The sequence below is a fragment of the Chenopodium quinoa genome, unplaced genomic scaffold (assembly GCF_001683475.1).
Source record: "Chenopodium quinoa cultivar QQ74 unplaced genomic scaffold, ASM168347v1, whole genome shotgun sequence".
Lineage (NCBI taxonomy): Eukaryota > Viridiplantae > Streptophyta > Magnoliopsida > Caryophyllales > Amaranthaceae > Chenopodium > Chenopodium quinoa.
This window is the reverse complement of record NW_018745521.1, coordinates 218,974-246,541: the sequence shown is the minus strand read 5'-3', so window position 1 is coordinate 246,541 and position 27,568 is coordinate 218,974. Positions and strand designations below refer to the sequence as shown.

General features: G+C 35.0%; 6 protein-coding genes across 6 annotated transcripts; 2 read left to right on the top strand and 4 right to left on the bottom strand.

Annotated features, from left to right (window-relative positions):
- Nucleotides 1-2,131: 2,131 nt before the first annotated feature.
- On the bottom strand, nucleotides 2,132-3,377 carry LOC110715320. Its single transcript, XM_021893888.1, has one exon. The coding sequence runs from the start codon at nucleotides 3,146-3,148 to the stop codon at nucleotides 2,297-2,299; it is 852 nt and encodes a 283-aa protein (XP_021749580.1). The 5' UTR covers nucleotides 3,149-3,377; the 3' UTR covers nucleotides 2,132-2,296.
- Nucleotides 3,378-5,735: 2,358 nt separating this feature from the next.
- LOC110715318 (glucan endo-1,3-beta-glucosidase-like) lies at nucleotides 5,736-10,389 on the bottom strand. The gene is made up of 4 exons (XM_021893887.1): nucleotides 9,577-10,389; nucleotides 7,361-7,945; nucleotides 6,535-6,841; nucleotides 5,736-6,017 (listed from the first exon to the last, which is right to left on the bottom strand). Exons 1-4 carry the CDS (start codon nucleotides 10,030-10,032, stop codon nucleotides 5,995-5,997), a joined length of 1,371 nt encoding a protein of 456 aa, XP_021749579.1. The 5' UTR covers nucleotides 10,033-10,389; the 3' UTR covers nucleotides 5,736-5,994.
- A 4,618-nt stretch (nucleotides 10,390-15,007) lies between these two features.
- Nucleotides 15,008-16,236, top strand: LOC110715296 (extensin-2-like). Its single transcript, XM_021893864.1, has one exon. The coding sequence runs from the start codon at nucleotides 15,110-15,112 to the stop codon at nucleotides 15,956-15,958; it is 849 nt and encodes a 282-aa protein (XP_021749556.1). The 5' UTR covers nucleotides 15,008-15,109; the 3' UTR covers nucleotides 15,959-16,236.
- Nucleotides 16,237-18,703: 2,467 nt separating this feature from the next.
- LOC110715269 (60S ribosomal export protein NMD3-like) lies at nucleotides 18,704-19,579 on the top strand. Its single transcript, XM_021893833.1, has one exon. It carries the CDS (start codon nucleotides 18,704-18,706, stop codon nucleotides 19,577-19,579), a length of 876 nt encoding a protein of 291 aa, XP_021749525.1.
- Nucleotides 19,580-20,728: 1,149 nt separating this feature from the next.
- Nucleotides 20,729-22,218, bottom strand: LOC110715287 (protein At-4/1-like). Its single transcript, XM_021893852.1, has one exon. It carries the CDS (start codon nucleotides 21,535-21,537, stop codon nucleotides 20,833-20,835), a length of 705 nt encoding a protein of 234 aa, XP_021749544.1. The 5' UTR covers nucleotides 21,538-22,218; the 3' UTR covers nucleotides 20,729-20,832.
- Nucleotides 22,219-23,681: 1,463 nt separating this feature from the next.
- Nucleotides 23,682-27,531, bottom strand: LOC110715293. The gene is made up of 3 exons (XM_021893861.1): nucleotides 27,311-27,531; nucleotides 24,429-24,804; nucleotides 23,682-24,309 (listed from the first exon to the last, which is right to left on the bottom strand). Exons 2-3 carry the CDS (start codon nucleotides 24,780-24,782, stop codon nucleotides 23,845-23,847), a joined length of 819 nt encoding a protein of 272 aa, XP_021749553.1. The 5' UTR covers nucleotides 24,783-24,804; nucleotides 27,311-27,531; the 3' UTR covers nucleotides 23,682-23,844.
- Between the last annotated feature and the right edge of the window lie 37 nt (nucleotides 27,532-27,568).

Sequence of the window (27,568 nt, the reverse complement as noted above, 5' to 3'; positions counted from 1 at the left end):
CGGCCCCGTTGAATCTAGGTTTTTTTATGCATCCAAGTATTTTTGTTGCAACGTTGATTCATAACTAATGAGAGTATTCTCATTGTATGATAAAACAATCTTGTCAAAAATAAAAAATATATGAAACGGACATGTGTGTCCTTTTGTGAGAGTTGAGAGAAGACAATCTTAAATCCTTACAAAAATAGGCAAAGTAAATCATTGAATGAAGAACAAGGGGATCTGGACATATACGGAGAAGTATAACAAATTAATCATTTTTTTTTTTTGTATTTTTCCCAAAAGACTAAAAAAAAAAGGGGGAGAATTCTGAAGACTGATGTTAGACGTGGGTTCTGTGGCAAATTAATAGAGAGAGCTTGGAATTTGTTAAAATATCATGTGTTAAGCTTTGGAATTTGTAAGAAGGGACTCAGATCTCGCCACTCGCTACTCACAAGCAAACAGTATATATGTCGATCACTAAAGTACTCGTAGTTTGCAATTTTAAATTTTATCCCCTCGATCATTTGGTAATCCAACCGCTTATTACCGATCGACTAATCTAGATTCGAGTCAGATTACTGGGTTCCAAAACCTGAAAAGCTCTCTCGATCGAAACCATTTGTCACGGGTCATCTCCCACACCAAGAATGGGCGTCAAGAAGGTCACTAGGCAGCAAGGCAACAATCGGGGCTAGGGGACTTGCCTTGGTGCTCAGGTAAGCACTTCCCCCTAAAGAGCTTTATATTGAACCTTGCTTAAAATCCTAGTGAACACCCACTTGACAGTAACACAATAATGGGTCGTTTGGAGACCCAAATGAAGTCCAAATGGGCCCAAATTTGGGGGTCCACCGTATTTTGGGCCAAGGAAGACGATGGTGGTGTCAGCTTTCTAAGACAAGGTCCCGAAATACAAATTTGTGCAGCAGGTAGCCCGGGAAACGTGGGAAGCTTCTAGAAGGTTCCGGAGCTATCTACGGAGTTCTTTTGGAGGAGTATTCTAGAGAGGATGTCTCTAGAATATTCAAGGTTCATCCAGTGCATCTTAGAAGTCTCTAGGGCCTTCTATGTATGTACATTTTGAATGTAAAGTTCTAGAATGTTCTAGGTTAGTAGTAATCTTATCACGACTGTCCAATTGGTACCACATCATTCACACTTTACCAAATTATTCTCCTTCTTTCTCTTTTTTTCCTTAATTGCATTTTTAACTACCCGGTAACTCGGTTACAAATCTTACAATACTTTGTATGTACGGAGCACAGTATAATGGTATTAACTCCGGGACTACTTTGTTGAATGCAATTTAGTATCTATTGTGAAAAAGAATCCCTATTCCAGGAGCTAATTTTGATACTTCTAAACTCTTTTAACTTTTGCAAGATATTGCCTCATAGAGTTATAGCTCATTAACACTCCACCACTACCTTGTTGAATGCTAAAAATCAGATTATATGTTACTTTGATTAAACATATGTCAATCAAAACCCTAAAAACTACTTCAAAAACTACTATCAAATGCGCCTATAATCAATAAATTAGTAGTGTTTAACACTATTTTACTCGTTGATAAGAGATCATACAACTACTCTTCATCTATTAATACTTTGTATTGATTATTATTAAAAACAATCATCCTACTCACTTCATGAATGATGATGAATCCAAACAAAACAGAAAACAACAAAATTTAACAAACTTTCTGACGAAAAAAATTTCCTTATATTGCAAGTGATTGACAATTTGACATAAAACAATAATTCAAGAGTCAAGAAGATTACATGCATACTATCAAATCACTATCTTGAGTTCAACTTAAGTAATATAACACCTAATAAATGTGCTCCAAGACAAAAATGTCACATAATTCATATTCACAATGTACGTAGTACATCACTATCTAAACTCCGAAATTGACTTATAACAAAATTCAAACAAAATTTTAGATTAAGCAATGAAGAACACACAATAACATTCTATTTAAAACATATCAAAACATGAAGTTAATCAGCTAAATCCTACAAAATGTAGTTAGTACAATAGTCAGTAATACTAGTAATAAATTAATAATTTAACTACTACGTATCACTTCTGCTCATCATATTTAAATAACTTGATAATGTAAAAAGACGTATTCCGAAGAAAATTAAAAAAGCTAACATATCCGTATTTATTGATCATTAGTAGAACAAAATAACATGTACAAGTACAACAACCAAGTCAAAAACCCAGGAAAAATTAATATAAAAACCAAGATTACCCCAAAAAATAATACTCTGCTACAAGAATTATTATAATAAAAAAAAAAAAATTAATGAGCAGCAACAGAACGAGAATTATTATTAGTGGAAGAAGAATGATTAAGAGACCTTTGATTAGGCAAAGCAAGCATAGCCGTATGATCAAGAAAATCCTTAAGAGAAACAACCGAGTGTAGAATACTACGCAAATCCTCACCACACTGGAACCCACCTCTCTCACCGCTTCTCCTCACACCAAAAACATAAAAAGTAATACACCCTTTTCTAAACTTAAACCTGGCAAAATCCCACCCATTCATTCCACGAATCAACCGTTTATTGACGTCACCAAGAGGGATCTCGTGAGGCCACGTCAGATCGGCGGTTGATTTTCCGGCGATGGAGTCGAAGACGAAGATGATGACTTTGGATTTCTTGGTGCCCAAGCCAAGAGTAAGGGTGTGCCAAGCGTGGTGGGCTAAGATGGTGAAATTGGAAGGGAGGAAAGCGATGGTGGAACGGAGGGGTTGTGGAGGAGAGAGATTGAGGAGGAGAGAGAGTTCTTCAGGGCGGCATCGGCGTACTGTGAAGGATTTTACGATGAATTGGCCGCCGAATTTAAGGCCTTTTACGTCGGTGTTTGGTTTGAAGGAGATGTTTGGGGCGGTTGATGCGGTGGTTGGTGCGGCGGAGGTGGTGGTTTGAGGGTGGATGTGATTGTGGTGTTTGTGTTTGGGTTTTTTGAGAGAAGGGGTGGATTTTTTGGTGGGGTTTTTGATATCTTGCATTTTGTTTTGGAGGGGAGGGAAGAGAGAGAGAGTGAGTGTTGTGGAGTGAGGAGAGAGAATTGGGTGAGAAATTTGGGAAAATGGAGGGGTTTGATTTGGTTTTGGTGAGTGGTTGATCGACAAAATAGAGTTCATTGGTTAGATTATTAGTTAGTCTTTAAGTGGAGGATTTTTTTCATTTTTAATAATTAAAAAGAATAATATTAGTTGTTGATTTAGATGTTTATTATTGGATGATAATGATTATTGGTCATGAGAAGAAAGTGATAATTGACTTGTGAAGAGAAAATTGTTATTTTTACCATGAGATAATAAATTTCCATATACTCTCTGTCTTAAAAGATTGCAATATAATAATCTTTATTTCATTTTATTTATTTATTTATCTTGACTTGCTCTTTATTTCACTTTTTTGATAAATAAAAATGATTTTGTAAATATAGGTGGACACAATTATTGACAAGGAGAAAAGAGAGTAAGTAGATAAATTACCAAGTATCATATCAAATAAAGTGTAAGACAATCCTTAAAGAACGAAGGAGTACTATAAATATATAAAGTACTTTGTAGTATTGTAGTTGTAATATTGTGTAATGAATATAGGAAATTTAGATAAGGACTAGTTAAAATACAATGTGTAATACTAATAACTAATAAGCAAGTTTAAAATAAATTTGGTTTCTGTACTAATGTAAGTTCAAATTAAATTAATTGCGCTAAATAAATGCTAATTATAAAACTATGAAATGAAGAATAATAAAGCTTATATAATATCAAAAATATAGTATTAAAATTAGATTTTTTGTTTCAATTTATTTTAAAAGTACATAAGACTATAGGAAGTTGCCAAGATATTTAGAGGACGTTAATTTATTTATTTTCCTTAAGGACAAGTCTCTTAAATTGAGTCTTCAAAAAAAAAAAAAAAAAAAAGTCTCTTAAATTGAGGTTTTGATGTAATTTCAACAATAAAAAAACAAATTGTCAGTCAACAACTCTTTCATTTCTTGTGTCATCAACCACAAGCTTTAAAAAAGAATATGAAGCATATAAAAATAAATAGAAAAGTTGAAACATGTTAAGCCTAATATTGTATAGCTAGTGAGCCAATGTTATTGGCCCTAATATCTTGTTATGTTGTATACATATACCTATTCATACAGAAATACAAGTACGGAAAATCAATTCCTGACTAACATTATTTTTGGAAGATTTGAAATACGAGTCGTAAAGAAGAAAATCCAAATGCACCTCCGGGAGATATGAACCATCTAAGATAGGGCAATAGAACAGAGTCATCAGAGTGACCAAAATCGGTAGTAACAATCCAGAGATTGGCGTCGAGCTTTGGACCACGCATTTTGTATGCCTGATTGGGAAATACTCGGTATTTTGGTAGCAATGCACAATATTGCATGTAACATTGGACCACGATCGTACTCTTTAGGAAATCTTAACTCCATTTCACAATACGAGTATCAACTACTACTCAGATCTATGACCTCTTTTTAAGCATTGTATTAACTGATGATGAAGTGATGAACCTTTTAAATTCCAACAGAATAGGATAAATGCAAGAATAAATGGAATGTACGAATGTTGTTCTATAGGTAGTATGCTATACTGCTATAGACAAGAGACAACGGCTCTCTATGCAGAAGTAATAGGATCACGTGGTTACCTACCCTATTCCTTCTCGCGGCTTGGTTAAATTACTTATGATCCCTACTAATGCTTCATAGTTCTTACGTGGTCAAAATTTTATTACAAGTATTTTTTTTAAAATTTACTTTTGTAATCAACTCTAAATACTAAATTTGATTCGTAACTACTCCCCTTACTATGCAATCTTTCTCTTCACCATCACCAAGATCGTTTACTTTAAATTAATGACATACGAAATACTCCCATCCGTTTTTGAAAATTCAACAACACATACATAAAAGTCATTATTTGTAAGATGTACGTGTGTGTTTTATATGCACGACCTAATGTATAATAGATGCTGCGAAATCTGGTTTAGATTGATACATGAAGTTAGGGTCATGTTAGATGTTACAACAGCCTGGTTTGTCAAGAAACAAACAGACAAAAGTTTGGTGAAAGTTGCTAGTCCTTGTTTGAGAGACAAGTAAGCTTAATTAGTACAATATCGACTATTAGCATAATGTCTTTTAGGAGAAGATGGTTTTCCTAAAGCTGAAGCTTCCGTTGCCTTCAATCAATCAGTTTACCCAAACTTATTTAGATTCGTAAGGAAGGTTTCCTGTCCCTCCAAGATTGTTTACACATCTCCATCTTCTTGATTTAGTCAATTCATTTGAATATTAATCTAGCAACTTGCTTATTTAAAGCTATGAAATTTGAAATTTTTTTGATTAGTTCTCTCTAAGAAAACATCAATCCCCCAAATCCCCTTTGCCTTAGCTTTCCTTTTTCTTCGGGATTAGATTTGAGACAATCAATAGTTAGAGAGTTACAAAACACTTATTGTAACATAATAAAAGTCGCTTTAAATATTAGGGATTGATCCATTTTTTCCCCAATTTTCATGGCCTCGTGTTATCGTGTATGTTATACGTTTGGTGATTAAAATTTTAGTAGTTTTGAGGGAGTTGGGATCCTCTCCTTCCCCCCAAACTTACACTTCGAAGTTGGGCGTAATGGTTTTAATGTAAAATTAAAATAATACTCGGTATTTTGAATACGTTGTAGTTGGAGATGAACGAGGGACCGGAGAAAGGGTAACCTCTAAATCAAATATTAAATATATAATGAAATGTCATAATTTTCATATATTAAAACATACATAATTTACATACCGTAAATGATAAATCATTATGCTAATTAGTGACCATCAACGGGAGTGCTAGACTACACAATTATTTTGTCAATGGGTCAAGAATAAAAAATCTTGTTGAAGGGACCCTCCTGATCCATATCCCCTGACTTCAATTCTGCCTACAGTTCTTTAAGAGAGATTAAAATTTACATGTACCATAACCTGCAAAAAAGAACGCATAAATTAGTTCAATGGAATGGATTCAGGATGCAAGATCTTAAGCTTAAGCTTGATTACATCGAAATCACGAAGATTACAAACTAAGTCTATTACTATGCAAGGTGTGCTTGCACATCAGAAGACAGAACACTCAAAGGTAGCAAATCTTTGATGTGATAGCATGTTTAAGGCCTTGTTCAAGTCAATTGTAAATTTTTTAGTTATCAAGTAAAAATTAATTTTAATCGGTAGGCTGGCTACATATGTATGACAAGTAAACTAGTAAATCGATCAAAAATTAGTCTTGATTAACAACTAAACTAGCTTAAATCGGTTTTAATCATTAATATTTTAGTTTAGCAAAAAAAAAGACGGTTGATAATGAGAGTATGAGGCTAAAACTTAGATCAATCTACGTATCATTGAGGATCTTCAGGTTAGGCTCTTCGAAATCAGGATTTAAAACATGTCATTATTAATTAGCACATAGAAATATGTATAGAGGAGCCTTGATACTTACTTGGATTCTGGTTAGAGATAACAGCAGTCTGGGAGAAGTCGCACTGGTAGGGCTGGCGACCCTTGGTCTGGTAAAATGTGTTCATGGCATAGGTCGCGTGAGCCCTAACATTGTTCGGGTTGTAACAAGCACCGCCTGGTTGAATGGGTTTGCAATCAACTCCTTGGCTGCAGACGTAATTGATGTTGGACTGCAGTTGTGCATCAGTGGCCTGTTGTTTAGGCACACACCATCCTTTAGCAGGGCCAGGTCCAGCAGGCCGAGCAGTCGATTTTGGTGGCCCTACAGGATTAGGACGCGTTTGAGACTGCAAGCCAAGGAAACACCAAATATTTAGATCATCATGATATATTGCGATTCAAAACTATAAATAACTTCAGACATGAGACATGATAAGAGGTTGAGAGGGATAGTCGAAGTACATTAGTACAATATCATTCACACACATTTATCTCATTTACATATGGTTCTTCGTTTCTCTATCAAACATTTCTAGTTGGCTTAGTACTATTATATCTTAAATTTCAGTGACAGTTTATCATGATTCTTCTTTAGGACTTATTGATCAAGTAATGAAATGTAATAAATCCAAAGATAAAACTAAGCAAGCATGAACAAAATCCTGCTATTCCTGGCTCTTAATAACTGAGATTTAAGCTATGAATCATACTAACAAAGTTTGACAGTCTACTACATGGAAAGAAAGGACTAAATTTCTTCTTAGAGTCGGCACTGTAAACTAATTTAATCTGTATATCATGAATCTTAAACTGCAAAAGCGATAGAAACAGCTAGGAAGAAAACATTACTGATGAAGGTTATTTACCTTTTGTCCATTCTTCAGAACACCAATATCGTAGACAGGGGTGAAGTCGGGCCTAAACAACCCAAAGTTCCTCTCAGCAACAGGTCCAGGCTTCTGGTTTTCAGTAAACAGCCCAAAAATGTAAGTCTCAAACTTCCTGCCAGGCATCAAAGGAGTTCCTTTCCCCGAGTTAACAGCCAGAACCAGTCTCGAGTTAAAGGTTTGAGCATCTGCAGGGCTGACCCAAGTCTGGAAAGACTCACCAACAGTAGGCCAACCAGTCTCGCCGATCACAATGCCAACATCTGCATAGCCCAAGGCCTTCATGGCAGAGTAGACAGCATCCATCTGAGACTCGAACATGTTGTAGTACATCTTCTTGGTATACCTATCAAACCTTCCTCTATTCCTCTTAAACAGGCAGAAGTTGACATTCTTAGGATAAACATCAAAGTATGGGTAGGGGTTTACGACGAAAGGAGCCTTGGTTTCGCGGAGGAATTGGAGCATTGGGGCTAACACACCCTTGTCCCATCCAGGTCGAAAACGGCCTGTGCTAGGAGGCTGTGACCGGCTTAGGATGGCCAAAGAATGAGGAGAAGATACCTGTAGTTCATAGCAGAGCATAAAATGAGTTTCATTTATCCGATTCATTTTCACCAGGAAAAGCAAAGTTTTAGCTAAATTAATTGAATACCACAATTCAGTAATCATTTTGGTTCATGTTATCAAATACTTGGGATTACTTTAAAGCGGAGCCTAATGTAAAATTCATGCACCATTTCACAAGAAATTTACAGCAATTAGCTTAATTGATTAATCACAAAGTTCAATGTTACTCTGTAGATTCTACGCCAGGAACAATTTACCGTGTTATTTTGTCACAAATTCCCAACTTATAATACATAGTACTCGTACTTAATGATATGATACATTTTTACCATATAGTCATATACGGAGTAATCTTTTGTTATACTTGGGTTGTTATAATTGGTCGCAACACCCTAAAATATGGCTTAAGTGCACTGAGCACCCTGAACTTTGCGTAGTAGCCAAAACACCACTAACTATAGTGTTAGGTGCGACGCGTGCCTTAAATGAAAATTTCCCGCCACTTATTTCACAGGAGGAGGTCAATCTTCACTCTCTAGAACAGTTTAAAGAAATGGTGAACAGTTCCCATTCACTTGGCATGTGCGGATTCACCTCCACCAGTGATATAAGTGGCCAGAATTTTCATTTAACTTGGCACGCGTTGCACCTAACATACAAACTACATTTAACTAACTACATTTAAGGTACCATGTAGTGCACCTAAGCCATGCTTCAGGGTGTTGCGGCCAATTTTGCCTTAAATATATGGAGTAGTACACTACATACAAGTATATAATATAAGATGATACATTAACATTTTGCACACATCCCAAATTAATCAACTTGACTATAGATCTTGGTCTTAGGAGATTAATTCGAGCTTGCCGAGAAAACGCAATTGAAATGTGGTGCAAATTCATCCAATTGCTAAATTTATAATATCTCTGTACAAAATTCAAGCAATCATGCATTCATACTGCACAGAGAGGGCCATGGTGTTGGCCTGTTGGGGACTTGAGGTGTCTGCTTTGCCCTGCAAGGCTGCAACCCTGCTTCACCAATCACCATTATGGTTTGAATTGTGTGGTTTTTAGAAATTTTAGATTATAGAGCCTCATTTTATTACCCCCCACATTATTAACACTTTTTTTTAATCTATATTTCCATGGGCCGTCAATTTATTAAGTCAAAAACTCAAATCAAGAAACACCAAACATAAATTTTTTTGGCAAAACCACATCAAAATTTCAAACACGCTTTAAATTTTTAAGACTGAAACCCAATACGGGTAATTTTTAATCCAATACCGTGTCACGAGTAGTATAACTCCGGACTTGCAACTAAATGGACAACGGCATTACTCTGTATTTGATAGTTGCAACTAAATGGACAACCATATTTTCCATTCTCATGATAGTCTGCAACATTGCAGACTTGAATTCATGATTAAACACGGCTACATATATGCATTCATGACTCATAAATACATTATTTATTCAACACTAAGAAAATGAAACATCATCTTTGGTACCTTTGAACTAACTACATTAATAACTATCATTACTACCCAAAACCACAATCAATCATCTAAACAAGCAATAATAAAAATCATAAAGTAACCTCCAAAAAAAAATTGTACGTACCTGAATATGGTTATGGCCAGCTTGTACGAGGGCTTGGTGAAGGGTACGCATAGCAGCAACAAGATTATCAATAAGGTTTTGTGGGCCCCAATGAAGGACCTCATTACCAACAAGAACTCTTATAATATTTGTTTGTGGAACAAATGGTGTAACATACGTAGCAACCCATTGTTGTGCACCAGGGAGCTGCACAAGGTTTGGAATCTCGCCATTAGGCACGGTAATTGTCACGGCAACACCCGAGTTAGCGAACGCCTTTACAATATCGGAATTGGCATCAAACAATTTGATCCTATTAATTGATGTTTTTGTTTTGAGGAATTCCGCCACCTGAGCAGGTGGCGGAAGGTTATCCCCTAATGTACCGTAATTTACCCCGACGTTCCATGCGACGGCGGGGTGAAGGTGAAAGTGGAGGAAAGAGAATATGATGAGAAGGTTGAATAGGGGATTCATGGTTATGATTGTAGTTTAAACTTTGGGAGAAAGATGTTATTGTGGGATAAGGAAGGTATAAATATATTTTGAGTAGGAGAGGCTAGGAGGGAATCAAGGTGGAAACACACCCAACTTTGTTTTGGCTGTCTTTTTCACCATTTACTATATTTTCCCTTTTTCGGTTTCCCATGGAATCCTATGTCATTGGTTCTTATTTTCAATTTTTTTTTTTTTTATAATTTATTATGTGTAATGGGTAACTCTATTAAGCTATTAAGAATTCATATGAATTCATGATTAACACGGAGAATTTAATGTGACTTATCATATACAAACCCTCGTTTTTTTATTAATAGACACCTTAATAAAGTAAAGTTTGGAAATTATATTGGTATGAGAATTTTAAAACCGTTTCACATGCTTTTTTTTTTACTTTTATGGGACAAAAATAAAGTGGCAAATTTGGTCACAAAATCTTTCAATATAATAATGGCCAACAAACTCGTTTTGTGGGGTCCAACCAATTAGATCACCGTGTTGACTTACAGTAAGGGTTTTCGTCGTAAGTGGCGGACTGTTGTCTGTTGGATGTTCTTAGCATGTGTCTCTTTTTTTTTTTTTTTTTTTTTTTTGGGTGTGCATATTCGTTTTAGACCGTTGGCAAAAGGCAGGTTGAATAATTTGTGCTTTACTTTAAAATAAGAATAAAGTTTAAAATTAAGTTACTTTTTTCTGTTTTTAGATCTTAAGGAATAAGGAGGACAATAGTTTAATTGATGTACGATTACAAATTTACAGGTGTCCTCAACTCCCAATTGAAAACATAGAATTATGCTAACGTTCAAAATTCAAAAAGTTGAAGAAATTTCAGATAACTTAATTAGAACGCTAATGAAGTTCAAGGCAACCAATTAATGATTAACTAAGAGTATTATATAATAAATTTCACATCCCAGGGAGCTTAAGTAATCATTAAACTAATTTGCTAGCAAAGCGCTAAGAGGGGTAGCAAGCTAGCAACTTCATTCTTTCAGATGGGAGTGAGAATATCAATCGCTTTTCATACTAGTCATATAATTCACGTATCAACCACATGAATATCAATATTAAAACTACTGATGCTAATTACTTCGTAAAATTCAAGCTGACAACTTTCTTTACAAAAACATAAATAAATATGCAGTTTTAATACTATATATGTAGTTTTTTTTTAAAAACAACAAAAATATGATATAATAGTTCACACAAAAATATGTAGTATATAGAGTTTAGTGTATAGTGTGCCTAGGACAATAGGAGTATTAGTAATGTTATCTTAGTTAAGCATACTTACATTACATAAAATAAATACATACATGTTCATTGTAAATACTACTCCCTCCATTTTTAATTACTTGTTCCATTTTTCATTTCCGACCGTTTTTTAATACTTGCTCTATTTCCTTATTTGAAAAGATTTTACAATATTTAATTCTTTATCTCAATTAGTGGACCCAATATAAATCATATTTTATTAATTTCATATTCTCTCTCCTCCCATTCTCTCAACTACTTTTGTTTTTTACAATTTTTTATTCTTTCACCTACCCCACTACCTCCATATTTTATTATTTTATCCAATTTCTCCTAAAACTCCACGCATGGAGAAATAGAGCAAGTATTTAAAAACGAAGGGAGTACCACTATAATATTTATCATTATTTTTGACTTGAAATGAATATGCTAGCAGAGTAACAACTAGTGTCAAAATGTAGGAAAAAAAGTAATTCAAAAACATATTTAGTGTATAATTATTCGATTTAAGTATTACTCCATATACAAGTTTTAACAAAATCTACTCACTCTATCTAAGTTTCAAATAAATTAAAGCATTTTTTGTACGAGTTTAAATCCGCTCGAACTGTGAGGTGGCCAGTCAAACCTTGGGAAAAATAACTCAATAAGCAACACGGTGGATTAGGATGAGGCATGAATTTTGAATACACGGTGCAAAGATATCATCTCATCAAAATACACGAATAAACACGGTAAAACTGTAAGGTACTAAGGTTGTTTGTGACTTTATCCAATCTAGAAGTAATTTGGGATAACACGGTTGGCAAGAGATATTAGGATACTTGGATTAGCGTGAAGAAATCATCAATCAAGTTTCACGCGAATATTTGTTGGTTGGGCTTGGGCCAAGTGTTATTGTTTACAGATGGGCTGGCGGCCCATATAATGTATTATCAAAGTTTGATAAAAAAAGCTGTTGCGGGCAAAACAGATATATATAAATAGGTATAGTATCATGTAAAATGTCAATGTGGGAATAAAAACATTGAGTATTCATGGCAAATTTTCTGTTATTAGATGTCGTAAATTCTAACAGTCACACCTTTTGGCTCATCGGTAGTTCTCATCTTCTTGCGTATCCTAATCCTTGCAACTCCTTTGATTAGACCTCTCTTTGTTCACAGTTCACCTCCTGGTATACGAAGCGTAAATAAAATAGAGCTTGTGTAGCAACCCCCATCTCACGCAGCTCAGGTACCGCCTATATAGGCGTAAAATGTAATCATCCTCATTAATTAACATCAGCAAGACTGCAAGTCTTCTGAGTTCAATACAATAAAAAAAAGTTGAGTCTGTCAGACAACCGTGTGACCATCCCAAGCTCACAAAGTAGGCTGGGGAACGATCATCTACGGGCCAGTAGTCCGAGGACCAAAGGTAGCTGTTAATCACGCTCTGATCGCACGGTCATAATTCATCCACCAGACTTGGTTTTCTGTCTCCTTAGAACTCAAGGATACAGAGGTACGATCCTATAGAACAGATCCTGTTCAAGTAAGGTCGTATCCATCATATGCACCTTAAGTGTTTATAAACATGGTGCCGACTTTGTAAAATAACAATGTGGGATTTGTCAAAAATTATGTCCTAGCTTTAAAGTAACTAGCTATGCAAATCTATAGGCTCAAGGAAACATAAAACATAAGGTTTATTATATTTGACTAAATTGGACTTTGAATACAAGTCTCATCATCAATAAGTTGACATTGTTGCAGAATTGCAGTTAGAGAAAACACATCGCGTTAACCAATTGAATTTAGTAATCTTCGTTTCATTGAATAGTTATCTAGTTTTACATTATAGACGTCCTTTTGATAAATCATACCTTTTGTTTAGGCAGCCTCAATCGAAGATCAAACAGTTACTTTGTGAATTGAGACAGACTGACAGCAACTAGAAATTAAGGGCGATTCTGGGGACTCGTCTCCCATCCCAACCTCAGTCCTTGGCTGCACCATATTCGTGAGCTAATGCAACCTAGATGATCCTTTGTGCATACTATGTTTTGGCAATTTAGTCTGCTGCGATGTTAGATTTTGACTTACACATGCCAACATTAGTGCAAGTCCTGAAATAAAAGTACTCCATATGAGTCCTTGGGACAAAAATCTACGGAGTTTTTAGCTCAAATATCAGTCTTCCATTTTTTTTGATCCAACATGAATGTTAAGTGTCAATACATTGTCGGAATGTTGAGTTTCCAGCACAAGAACTTGAGCCAGAATAAGAAGTCTTAACAAACGAAGTAGTTCATACGAATCATAACCAACAGAGTACAGACAGGCAGAACAAAATCAAAACAACTGATATCATTTGATCAAACATACTGAAAGTCATTGGTGAATTTTATCAAACTGTCTGTATCACATTTGATCTCTACTATGGAGTACAAAGTATTAGATAACAATAGAGTAATCCAGGAAAAACAATTAGCGTTGTCAGTGCAGGCAGGCATTAATTCCCTTGGGTTCATACTGTAAGCATTTGAGTTTTGAGAAACCAATTTTTTTTGGCAAATATTGATTATGATTTGATGAGTAGCTTATAAGATACTTCGTATATAAAGTCTTATTTTGATAGAAAAACATTAAAAGAGGATCGACATCTAAAGCTACGCATTCGAATGAATTTTTCTTTAATCATTCGCCGTACCACAGACTTATCATTCTTCTTAAAATACATACTGATGAATGAAAGCATATTGTTTTGAAGTTTCTAAGAACTTCAATTTGTTAGGTCTTGCAAAGGTAACAAACATTCAGCTGATTTGCATTAATTATTTACTAATAAAAAATAAAAATAGTACTCTGTATGTTTAATTGTCTGCTGCTCATTGTCTAGGATAGTATGATCAGGCCTCTGAAGAGATTCAGGCATCTTCTGTCAGACAACGTGATAAGTTGCAGAATTGAGGGAAGAGAGTTCTTTGAATTATGGCTATAACCTCGCCATATAAACAGACTAATTAATTACTAATAGATATATAGCTAAAGATATTATTGGTTAAAATGATGAATTAACAAAACAACGGGGAAATATCAATATGGTAGAACCAGTAAACGGAGCAAGTACATACATTGGTCATAATTTACCATTTGTAAGTAACACTTCAGTTCACACGGCATAATGTACATGGCCATAAGACCAGTTCTAATAGTACCTAGTCAAATAACCTTTGCATCAACAAAAGGCTAAATCTACTGATCACAGTAATGTTTTCATATGAGAAAATTCAAACAGTAAGTAGCAATTAATTTAATACTCTAAAGGATCGGACTAGCATACTATTTCCTCTTCTGACCAAAATAAAATTGAAAATAAGTACTCGCTGTTTTAGGGTCATAATCATGATGTGCATTACACAGACCGATTCCAGATGTTGTATAATTCCTCTGATTAGTTCTAAAAATGACATAGTAAATGAGCAAAGAAGAAAGGAAAAAAAAAAAAAAAAAACAAGTACTCCACTTGAAAGTTTCTTTAATTATGTTTTCTAATGTAACGCAAAAGCAAGATGACTAATTACACTAATCTAAAAATTCAAGTACGGGTGTGTGGTCAGCTGTGATAGATGTTTTGAAGTTTGAAATTTTCCTCAGGAATTAAACAAATCCTTCAAGTTGTACGATATGTTAACTATATAAACAAGTATTATCTTTTAAGTTTGAAGCAACATTCATAGCCTGCACACAAAGATTAACAAGTAACTTGTCGAATAAGGAGTACAGGCAGCTGATATTTTCAGCACAACACATACACAATGGCAAATTTCGGCGGGCTTATTATTTTTGTCTGTGCTTTCGCATTGCTTCCACTGTTTACTAACGTAGCTGCAGATTCATACGAATACAAACCTTCACCATACTACTCGCCCTCATACGTGTACAAATCCCCATCATACTATAAATCTCCACCACCCTACTCTCCCTCGTACTCCTACAAATCTCCTCCATACGAATATAAGTCTCCACCACCCTATGAATATGGCACCTACTCACCCTCGTACTCCTACGAGTCCCCTTCATATTACAAGTCTCCACCAGCTTACAAGGCCCCTTCATACTACAAGTCTCCACCAGCTTACAAAGCCCCTTCATACTCCTACGAGTCCCCTTCATACTACAAGTCTCCACCAGTTTACAAGTCCCCTTCATACTCCTATGAATCCCCTTCATATGACTACAAGTCTCCACCAGTTTACAAGTCCCCTTCATACGATTACAAGTCTCCACCAGCCTACAAGTCCCCTTCATACGACTACAAGTCTCCAGCAGTTTACAAGTCCCCTTCATACTCCTATGAATCCCCTTCATACGACTACAAGTCTCCACCAGCCTACAAGTCCCCTTCATACTCCTACGAGTCCCCTTCATACTACAAGTCCCCACCAGCCTACAAATCCCCTTCGTACTCCTATGAGTCTCCTTCGTACTACAAGTCTCCACCCTCCTACAAGTCCCCCTCATATGACTACAAATCCCCCGAACCCTACAAGGCTCCTTCATATGATAAGTCCCCTGAACCCTACAAGTCCCCTTCATACTACTACTCTCCTAAACCATACTACTACTCACCCTCGTACTCTTACAAGTCTCCACCTCCTTACTAAACTAAAGTCTCCACCATCTTACCTAATGCCCTAGCTTCATAATCATAAGTCACTCTCCCTGATACTGTTTATCTTCTACTTTCTACAAACAATAAAGACAAGTGTCAAAGTTTTGTTGTTTATTTCCACTAATCGTTTACTGTCTTTGTTACTTGGATGTTGAAAAAAAGTGTAATAAGTGTGCTTGGTTCCTGTGGGCTATTGACCCTATTGTTATATAAGAAATAATGTATCTGAGTTCTTAATTGAATTTATGGATTGATAATCTTGTGCTGCTACTCTCCAACTTTCTATTTAGGTGCACCTGATGCTGCATACATCACATTTAAATTTACAGGTACAAGAATGAAATCCAAATCGTGTACAAATACTACAAAGCTAAAATAATATGGTAGTAGTTTTTCACTTTTTGCTCAACCGATGAAGAACAGACGCGATTTACCACAAGTACCATTAATATATGATAGAATTGAAGAGAGATATCCACAAAATCCTAAAATTCAGCTACAATTTACATGTCCAGGTCACATTTACAGATAGTTGAACGCGCACATTGTACATGATGTATAAACCGCATCCACATCAATACATTAACATAAGGTAGGTCAAAACATACCAAATCAAAAGCTGCCTTGTTTAAGTGTGATTTGAAGGGTTCTCACTAAATTAAATCAGAAGTTAAGTCATTAAAGTCAAAACAATAAAATTAAGTTTGGATGACACAAACAAAGAGTGCAAATACTATAGATTGATATATAATAATACAATGTACCATAATAATGTTTCAAATAAACTAAAAACATCTACATGGGCATGGGCATAATATATGCATATTTGATTATTGAAAATATCTACTTGCAAACATAAATGGAAGTATATAAGAGAGCAATTGTTATTGACTTAGTGCAAGCAAAAAAAAATTAAAATCATTAAGGGTCTATTTGATTCATCTGATTTTGTTTGAAATCATTAAATCTCCTTCCGATGAATTTATGACAAAATTGAAAAGATTCATTGTATATACAAGTTCTATACTATAATTTTTTTTACTAAAACCGTGCATCGCATGGGGATAATCTAGTTTTGTCTAAAACAAATATATATATATATATATATATGTATGTATATGTATGTATCTAACACAAATCTTCCGAATCCTTAATACCCTTATTCTTAATTTTTCTTTTTCAATTAAAGGTTATAGAAGAATTGCTTCGTCAATCAAAGGGATAATAAAGTCATTAAACTAATTAGAAATTCACCTACAATTCCATTTAATATATATATATATATATAGAAATTTACTTATAGTTTACCACCTTGGCCTGCAAGTGATTAAAACTGATTACCCCTTATATAGCCGCATACCCGCATTAGTCTAACCTTCCTAGAATCCTAGTTATTCCCAAAAGAAAGAACTCAAAAAAGTTGAATCAAAGCACTGATAGCAAATTTACAATTAATCAACCATTCAACAATGGAAAATAGGAGTAAAAAAAACTGGCGATTTTGTTAAATATAGAACTAAAACCATCAATAAGGAGAAAAAGACAATGACGACATCTCAACTTTGTTCAAAGAAAATTGAATGATTAAATGATTAAGGTACGTACTATTTTTTTTTGGTATATTTATATTTTTTTTTTGTCTTACTAAACCCTAATTTTTGTAGGGTTTTTTTTTTTTTTGTTACAATTAGATTAATTCATTTGAGTAAAGAATACATTTTTATAAAGTTTTGTAATATATGATATATATTTGCAATAACAATTAATTTTGTAATTTGTATGTACACTATTATGAGGTGATTCAATGAAAAGTGAAGTGTCGGGTAAGGATTCCATGACCTCGTTAGAATGACAACATACATGGTACTTCCTGCCAAACTAAGAAATTCTTTGATTGGATTTGTTGTTGTTCTCCAATAAATTAAACTGATTGTTGTGGTTAGTTCTTTTTTAATTTAATTTGTTAGTACAATTATTTTCATAAATTGTACCTCCAATATAACGAGGCAATTCAATGAAAATTGAAGTGTCGAGTAAGGATTTCATGACGTCCATTGAACGTTGATAATTTGGGGCTAAAACTTTGTTGTTGTTGTTGTGTTTTTTTTTCTTCCTAATTTGTTCTTCAATTTGATCCGCAGTCAGTGACGAGCAAGGAAAAAACGTGGATGGTGAACCGACGGGATATTGCTAAGATCACATCATGCTGTAAATGTTGTGGCTTCTTGTTCTCTAACACAAACATCCACGAGTGCAAGAGTTATAGACCCTCCGAAGATCCTACTAAAAAATTACCAAGATTTTATATTATCATGCATTGCCAAGTTTGTCAAAGCTACTCATATACAGGAACAAAAAGTTGGCATAAATTCCCTCCGGAAGAATCATCTTCCATATCACTAATAAGATTTCTTCTGGAGAAGCTCGGTTTCTATTTTCGTGAACTTCGATTGATGTTGATCGATGCTTGGCTTGTGCAACCGAATGTTCATTCCACGGTCATCTCACTTGTCTTAAAGGTCCAATACGAAGGCCCTGATGGTTCGAGGTTAGAAAGAAAGTGTGATGTTGTGTTTACACCAGCTTATATGAATTGTCCTTCTTGTTTAGATTTAATTGATGAAACACAACTGAGCTATGTTGTGCAACTTAGACAGTATGCTTTCAAGATAAAACTCTTCGAGCTATAAAGTTACATGTGCTGACTACACGACCAACACTTTTCAACATTAAGAAGATGAAGCTTGCAAATCAAGGAGTGGATTTCTTATTTGTTAATAGAAAAGATGCCGAGAATTTGTACAACTTCCTCGTTACTCAAACACCTATTATGCCTGATCAATTTCGCAAGAAATTTATGAAGTCCTCTGATCCTAACAGAAATAATCATACCGAGATTTGGTACATCTCAGCTGTGATCTGCCCTATTTACCAGTATGATCTTATACATCTCCCTCGAAGTCTCATTGCTTCACATCATGTTGGAACTTTAGTTATTTGTATATCTTCCTATAATTTTATTGGAGTTCTAGATCCCTTAACATTGACTTATTGTCAGATACGTGTCAAAGATTATTGGAAGGAACCTTTTGAGCCTCTAAAGACTAGTAGTGAACTGGTGGAGTATAAAGTGTTAGATATGGAGATCGTTTCGAGAGGACAGTTATATTCTTTAGCAAATGTACAAGTTGCACGGGTCTCAGTTATTGGTAAGAATGGTACAGAATCTTTGGTTAAAACTCATCTTGGTAATGTTTTGAAGCCTGGGGATTATGTTCTTGGTTACGAATTGTGCAGTACGAATTATTCTGCTGATGTTGAAATGGAGAATTGTGTGGATATAGTGCCAAATGTTGTTCTGATTAAGAAGAAAAATGCAGCAGCAAAGCTGCATATTAAGGTTACTAGGCAGAAGGCAAGTCCAGAATATCAACAGTTCTTGGGAGATTTAGAGAAGAATCCAGAAGCGATGTTCAATTTGTCATTGAATGACAGAGAAGGTGAAAATCAAACCTCGGAAATGGTATCCATGAAGCCAGATAATTCAGAACTTGAATTGGAAGAATTGCTTGCTGATCTTGATTTGAGTGATCAAGAAGCTAAAAATCTCTAATCCAAATTTTAATTCTAGGATATCTTTGCGAACTTTCAAATACATTGTGTGAGTGAATTTGTTAATTTTTGTTTAAATGAACAATAAGTTTCGTGCAAGCTATATAAATTCCTGCATTGCATCCTTAGCTTAGAATGCCGAATGACTATCAGAATAATCAAAACAGAATGCTTTTAACTGTCTAGCCAGAAAGAAAGGAAAAAAAAAACTGATGGACTGAAATTCACCAACAGAGTTAGAGTATTGGAGTCAACAGAGCCCTTGTGTACTAATATATGTCAAGTTTAGCTTTTCAAATAAGAGGATCTTGCAACCACCTTATGTCTGTAACTCAGTTTATATTAGCTTTCAGGGATGAGGCTCTTGCAATCACCCTAGGTTTTGCGATGACCCTCTACGTACACAGGGCAGAGAAACTATTTACAAGGTGGAAACTAGGCTGCAAGTTCAGGTATTGAATAGATACACGGTCTTATAGTAATAAAACGGAATGTGAAACTTGAGAGGCTAGATTCACAAAAACACTTGCACCTAATACCTAAGCAGGCATCCCTTCACTTTGGCCTCCTAGAGTCATTTACTGAACACAGGCAAGCAACCCTCTTTTTCTCTTATTTCTCCACGTTCCCCCTTCCTTTTGTCTACGATTAAGTGGGGTGTTTCCTAAACAGGCTGACACCAAAAGGAAACAACTAATAAATAATCCCCACCGTAACAGCAATAACAGTTGATACAAGACTTCAGGAGACAGACATCTGCGAGTCCTGCAGACTGCAGTCATCTTAGATCCAACATATCCTAGATACTAGTACTCGTACGAAATTAAGACGTATTTTAATAGCATTATGGCTTAATATATATAGAAAACAAACACCAAACTATAGGCTTGTTGTTATACAGCATACAGATAATGGCCTTGAATACACATCTTATCTAGTAAAGTATCAATACAGTATTACTCCATTTATTTCATTGTACCTATCTAATCAGATTCCATTTAATTCCTTATATTGTTAAAGTATCAATGCACTATTACTAGTCATTTCAAACTACCAATGTACGAATTATCTAACAATTCCACGATATGTATTCAAATTTGCACAACAATATCATATGTGGATAATATGATCATATTGCTCCATAAATCAGTAAATAGACATGCATATATATTTTCTACTCCATCTAAATAAAAAATTCAATTTTCAAAATGAAGTAATGTTTTCTGTGCTTTTACCTATTTGAAGTCTCCTCTTTTAGCTCTGTTTGGAAGCAATGAGCTGTTTTTTTAGGGCTTCATTTTCTCTCCTCAATTTCATCATCTTCTGCTTCAGCAAATCCAACTGCTTGTCCGATGAAGAAAACTGTTTCGTCTTCGAAACGAGCAATTCCTTCTCCAAATCCCTAACTTTCTTACTCAATTCCTTCTTCTCTTCCTGCTCTGCGAAAATACAATCCCTCAAATCCTCAATCTCTCCTCGACTCTTCTCCTCCACATCCTTCATTCGACTCCGTAACGAAATCAGCTCATGATGCAGCTGATAAATCGTCGCTTCATCCGCCGATTTTTGGCGCGAAATCTCCCCAATTTGAACCTCCAGAACCCTAATTTCTTCCTCGTGATTTCGCTTCAATGATTCCACAGTTTTCCGATGAACTTCTGCAACTTTGAATGACTCGGTGGTTAATTTCTGCAATTCCTCTTTCAAATTGTGAGAATTTCCTTTGTGTTGTAAATGAAGCATTAGATTGTTTAGGGTTTCGAGATGAAGGTTCTTCAATCGTTCATTCTCTCTCTTCAAAGTGGAGCAGGTGAGCTCGAGAGATTGGCGATGGTTGATTTCGGCATTGAAGTTGGATTTTAGGGCTTGGATTTCATTGATACCATTTTCGAAATCGTTGGAGATTTGATCAGCGAGGGAGAGTAACTTCTCCATTTCTTCATCGCTCGTTGCCGCCATTTTTAATCCAGTATGGATTTTAAAGTAGTACAATATACATTCCTATAAGCAATGGGACTTGTTATCCAAGTAATCCAACATTACTTATATGAGAAAATATAAGTTTATCACATGTATCAAGTTAAGATGTTAATCAAGCGGCAAAAATGTATTAAAATTGCTTCGATATTTGTGCTTTTATAATTAATATAGTGAATTGCTAAATCGCGTCCGGTATTTACTGGGTAACGCCCGTATTTTAACATGACATTACAAGCATGCCCCCTTTTAATTTTACCCTAATTTACTTTTATCCCTTATAAATTTATCGTATTTTATTTTTACCCCACTAGCCACCAATCAGCCACCGCCACCAGCCACCATTATTCATAAAAAAAAAAAAAAGCTTTATTCAAAAATGATTTACACAAGCGGTGAATGGATGAGTTTGCGGAATTGACGACGCCATCGGAGAGGTCGCCTGTGAGTACGGATGAAGTTTTGTCGTTTTTTTTTATTTCGTAATTGCCGGAGAAACGTCTGAAAATTTAGAATCTATCATGGTAGGAACGCCAGAAATTTTAGAATGTCCCATGGTAGATTCAAAAATAGCAGGCGTTCCTCACATTGTATTTTCAAATGTTCATGGGAACGCCTGAAAATTTAGAATCTACCATGGGACATTCTAAAATTTCAGGCGAACCATGGTAGGAACGCCTGAAATTTTAGAATGTTCCATGGTAGATTCTAAATACAGGCGTTTCTTCCATGGTACATTCAAACAGTTCAAGCGTTTCTACTTATTATTATTGTTATTATTATCGTATTTATGTCGTTTATTATTATTATATTATTTAATTATTATAAATATTTAATTATTGTTATTATTATTATTTTCTTGGTGGTTGAATTTGGTGGTAACCGGTGGTGGTGGATGATTTTGGGGGTTGAATTTGGGTGAAAGAGAAAAGTAGGTGAAAAGGGTGAAGAGAGAGAAAGCTAAAAGTAAAAAAAAAATCTTTTGATGGGTTATTTAAGGGAGAGGTATATTAGTATGTTTATTTTAAAATACGGGCGTTACCCGGTAAATACTGGACGTGATTTAGTAACCCCCTTAATATAATAAGTGTGAGTATAAATATGTAATAATAAGTATAAATTTATCAGAGTTACATTACGATAGTAGTCTGCCCTATTTCCGAGGGTAGTCTAGTTTTTCTTGGGGGCCTTTGGTTATTTGTACTGGTGCCTCGAATGCTACCAGTTTTCTTGATTCCTTGAACCTTAGAGAATGTCGGATGAAATATTATGAATATTGGAGGGAACCTTTTGAGCCTCTAAAAGTTAGTAGGAAACTTGTGGAGTATATAGTGTTGGATATGGAGATTGTTTCCAAGGGATTGCGATTTTCTTTAGCAAATGCTCGTGTTGCTCGGGTCTCAGATTTTGGTAAGAATGATACTGTTTTTTGTGTTGAAACTCATCTTGGTAACATTTAGAAGCCTGGGGATTATGTTCTTGGTTGCAACTTGTGTGGAGCAAGTTTCACAGACGTCGAAATGATGAATTGCAAGGATAAGCTGCAGAGTATAAACAGTTCCTGGTAAATCTAGAGAAAAATCTTGAAGCAATGTTCAATTTGTCGTTGAATGGCGGCGATGATGGTGGTGAGAAGCAGAACTCAGAAATGGCCTCTGTAAACCCAGAGAATCCAGGATCTGACTTGGAAGATTTGCTGGCTTGCCTGGATTTGAATTGACCAAGAAGTTACAAACCTCTGATACATAATTACGAGGTTTGACGTGAATGCCAAATACAGTATGTTTTAGGATCTTAGAAATACATAAGAATTATGTCAAATACAGTATGGTTTAGGATATGAGAAATACAATGTAAGAAGATGTCAAACATACATAAAATTAGAGCATTTAGAATTATTTGAAGATTTTATCAAACTTGACCCTGTATTCCCTATTTTAACACATACTAATAGAAAATACTCCCTCGTCGGATATTTTAGTCACATATACTCCATACTAATGTGGGGTATTTGACTATTTGTTGTCATATCTCCGAAAACATACTAGTTATATATACGGTGTCTTTGATTTTATACTCACTTACTGCATGGTGAAGAAGAGAAAAAAGAATACTTGAGCAACGTGTTTTTTTTTTTTTTTTTTTTTTTTTTTACTCGGTATATATATATACACCTATCCAGCATCCAAAAGTTATGTCGTAAATCCAGAGCATTTACATGTATGCCACTGTAGCAGACAGACATAACAATCCAAAAATGAAAGCTTAGCAGTCTAACCATCACAAAATTCAAATGTTGAGCACCCAGTCTTTCTTCCTTTCATCTGGCATACAGAGAAACATCTTTCTCCATAGGGGGTCATCATGTATATACCTTGTTGCTTTCACGTATGACGCTCCATCTATTCCTTCTAGCGAGTTCAGTGCCTCCATACATCTAACAACATCGTGAACTTGCACAGATTGGTACCCACAACCATCACCGCTATCAGCAACTGAATCCAAGGAAGGGGTTAAGCTCAACTTCTTACTGATTTTTTGTCTCTTTGGAGTAGTAGACTTCTCAACCAATATATCTTTACATGGGGTCTCTGGAGTTTGACGTTTCTCAATTCTCTTGGCTCTATAAGGATCTCCATCTCCTTCACTGGAATCTCCTCTAATGTATTGGATTTTTGGATCACCAAATATCACGCACAATTTATCATAATCTTTCAATCCTTTCTTTCTGAAGCTTTTTGCTCGCCGATATTTCTGCATTAAAAGAACAAATCATTCAAGCCCACAACAAAGTTTTCTCATCAAACTAAAGACATGAATTTATTACTAAATCTCAACTATTAATAGTAGAAAAAGGTTGAAAATAATCATACCGTTGACAATTTTCTCCACACAGCATCTGAAGCAATAACTTCTCCAGTTATCGAGTCATACACAATGTCTCTCTCCTGCAACAGGTTACTAAAGTCACTCCATCGAGCCCTCAGGTTGTGATATTTATTCTTCAACTGCAAATATGTGTATTCCTTCCCTGTTCTTTGTCTCAGAGCCTCTGCAATACTTTTCCATGCTGCGTTGGCAAAAGTAGTTGCTTGCATGTTTCCCTTAGCAATTTCTTCCGCCATTATATATACAAATAGAGATTCATATTTTTCAGTCCAAAGAACTTCCACTCCATCAATTTTCAGTGTGTCATAGTCACCAACATCCTGGTTTGAGTCTGCCATTCTACCAGGTCCAGTCACTTCCCTGGTATTTAAAGGTGTTAATAATTTAATATCACATATAAGACATTAAACATGCAACACTAACACAGCATATACTTTTGCCAATTCTTTTTATTTAAAAAGGATAAGAAAAAAAACAAAACCAAGAGAGAAACCCAGCTGTTGATGATGATACCGTAACACTATACAGAGAATCCCTCAGGCATAACATCGAAGCCAAATCGCACTAGTGAATCCAGTATTCCAGTATGGGCAGATCTTGGGTCAGACTCACACTAACTACTAATGATGTGTGAACCATCAAAAATCACCCACTGAAAAATTAATAGCCACTCCTTAAATGGAAAAAAAAATAAAAAATAAAAAAATATAAATAAAATAAAAAATTCATCCTGACTTCGTCAACAATAAGCTAATGTGAGACCGACAGACCTGCTACAGTCAGCATATGGCAAACTGACAAACTAGTACTTGTATAACTTAAGAGCTTAATCTCATTTTATATACAAACACCAATTATGTCATCTAGCAAAGTGCAAAGTCCACATTCTAATTCCTCCACTAAGAAATTGATCATTTTTTGTGGTAGATTGGAACATTTTTAGCCAGCAGAAGGCACTAAATTATGTCTACTACAGAAGTTGGAAATTCAGGCAGGCATCAATGCCTATAAGGGCATAGTCCAAAACATGTCCTAAGCTAGAGAGGTGAACTCAAACAAGAAAGGACAGCACAATGTTCAAACCTATTTGTTCTTCGTAGCTCTTCAACTGACAAGATGGGCACACTTGTAATAATAAACAGTATAATCTTCTGACCTTGCGTATATCCCTAGACGCTAAACTAGGTTCTAGAGTGCAAATTTTTCACAATGATAATAAGATTAGCAGTTTAGCACCCTTCTCTGGCCAATAATAATCTATCGAGACACATATCGTGAGAAAGCCTATCAACTACAACAGGGGAATGTGACAATAATCCAAAGAGGGACCTCGCGCTTAAACTTGTTCTGCATTAGATTGTTGATACTATATCTGGTAACACATGATCCTACAGTCCTATGTATACATAATTTGCCAGATGCTATAGGAAGACTCACTACTGAGAACATTCTAAATTTTGCCACTACAAGCTCATTAGCTCGTTTCAAGGCACACATAAGGATGTCTAGGACAACATGGCTTGATCAATCTCAAAGATAACATAAGCAGATAAGCCTTTCAATTGCGAATCTAGAAAAATCAAGAGTTAAACCTTACCATCATCAATCAAGTAGCAAGTCAAAAGACATTTCATTCTCTGATATTTAATAAGCCGCATTTTGGTCATTTTACAGCAAAAAAGTTACTAAAAATGGAAAAAAACTGAATAGTTGCACATAATGTTTAGCGGACAAAAATAGTAAAAATTGCACATAAATATTAACGGAGGTAGTCGATAGGACAAAACCCCACCTCACTTTATATATAGGATATGGAAACCATGCATACATGCACTAGCTAGGGTTCAAGCACGAGTCAGCCACGGGTTTATAAATACTCTTGGAAATCCTATGCGAATTTCAATAACACAATCAACCAGGAAATCTAAGTGCATTATGAACATATAATTATTTCAATCTGTAAGTTTGGTACATGACAGGATCTTAAGACATAATTCTTTTCAAATGTCACAACTACATCTTTAAACGTTTGAAGCTAAAAGACACAGCCAAGGGTTTTATAAATACTAATGTTTGAAGCCTTCGAACTCCCTGGCTTATAAACCTATGCAATATGATATAAATAACTCGATCTATGCAGTGGAAATCCCAAATTCTGTTTTTAACATCAAAAAACCTCTTTTCGGGGCGAAAAACTAGATCTATGCAATTTGAAAACCCAAATTCTGACTATAAAACATTAAGAGCTCTAGAATTCGAATGCATTTGACCCTTATAATAATTGCTAATACATCCCCTTCACCATCAAATGCACAAATACAATGCAGTGTAAAATTTAACTTCATTTCAGAAGAGACATTTTAACATCTTGTATATTATACTGAATAATCAACATTGAGTGATTAGACTCTTTTTAACTTGATTCAACTCTCTCTATTCCTCAATAATTATCCCCAATCTAACAATCAAACAACCAAATCATCCCTTAAAGGGGAAAATAATTAAACATCGATTCTATTTTATAACCAACAATTCAAAAGAATTTAGCAATCAATAACTTAATAGAACTTAAAGGGCTACTACACTTTATATCTCTAAAAATAAAAATTGTAGTTTCTATATGAATTTATACCAATTTAATCGTATTCTTAGATCAAAATTTCAGCAATATACAGTAGTGAAAACATTGAATCATATCAAGCCCTAAATGCATACGATACTATAATCAATGAAAAATTAAAACAAATTAATAAACTTAGGAGATAAATTTTCATAAATTAAATAAAAAATTAAACAGGGGAATGAACAAAATTGCAGAAGAATCGATGAAATTAAAATATGAAAACAAATTTAGTTCAGAAATTACCTGGGATTCACACCATTCCAGGGAAGAACATCAAAAAATTGAGTTTAGGAGCCCCACTTTGTTAGATTTAACTGAAACTCTACCAACGACTATACAGTACTCCGTTAATTTTTATTTTTTATTATTTAATCTTAGCAATAATACTCGAAACTCTTTTTTTTTCTTCTTTTTTTTTTGGGTTAGGTGTGAAAATGGGCTTCAGGCCAGAACTAACTATACTGGATGTTAGTCCACCTACTGACCTACTCCCTCTTAACA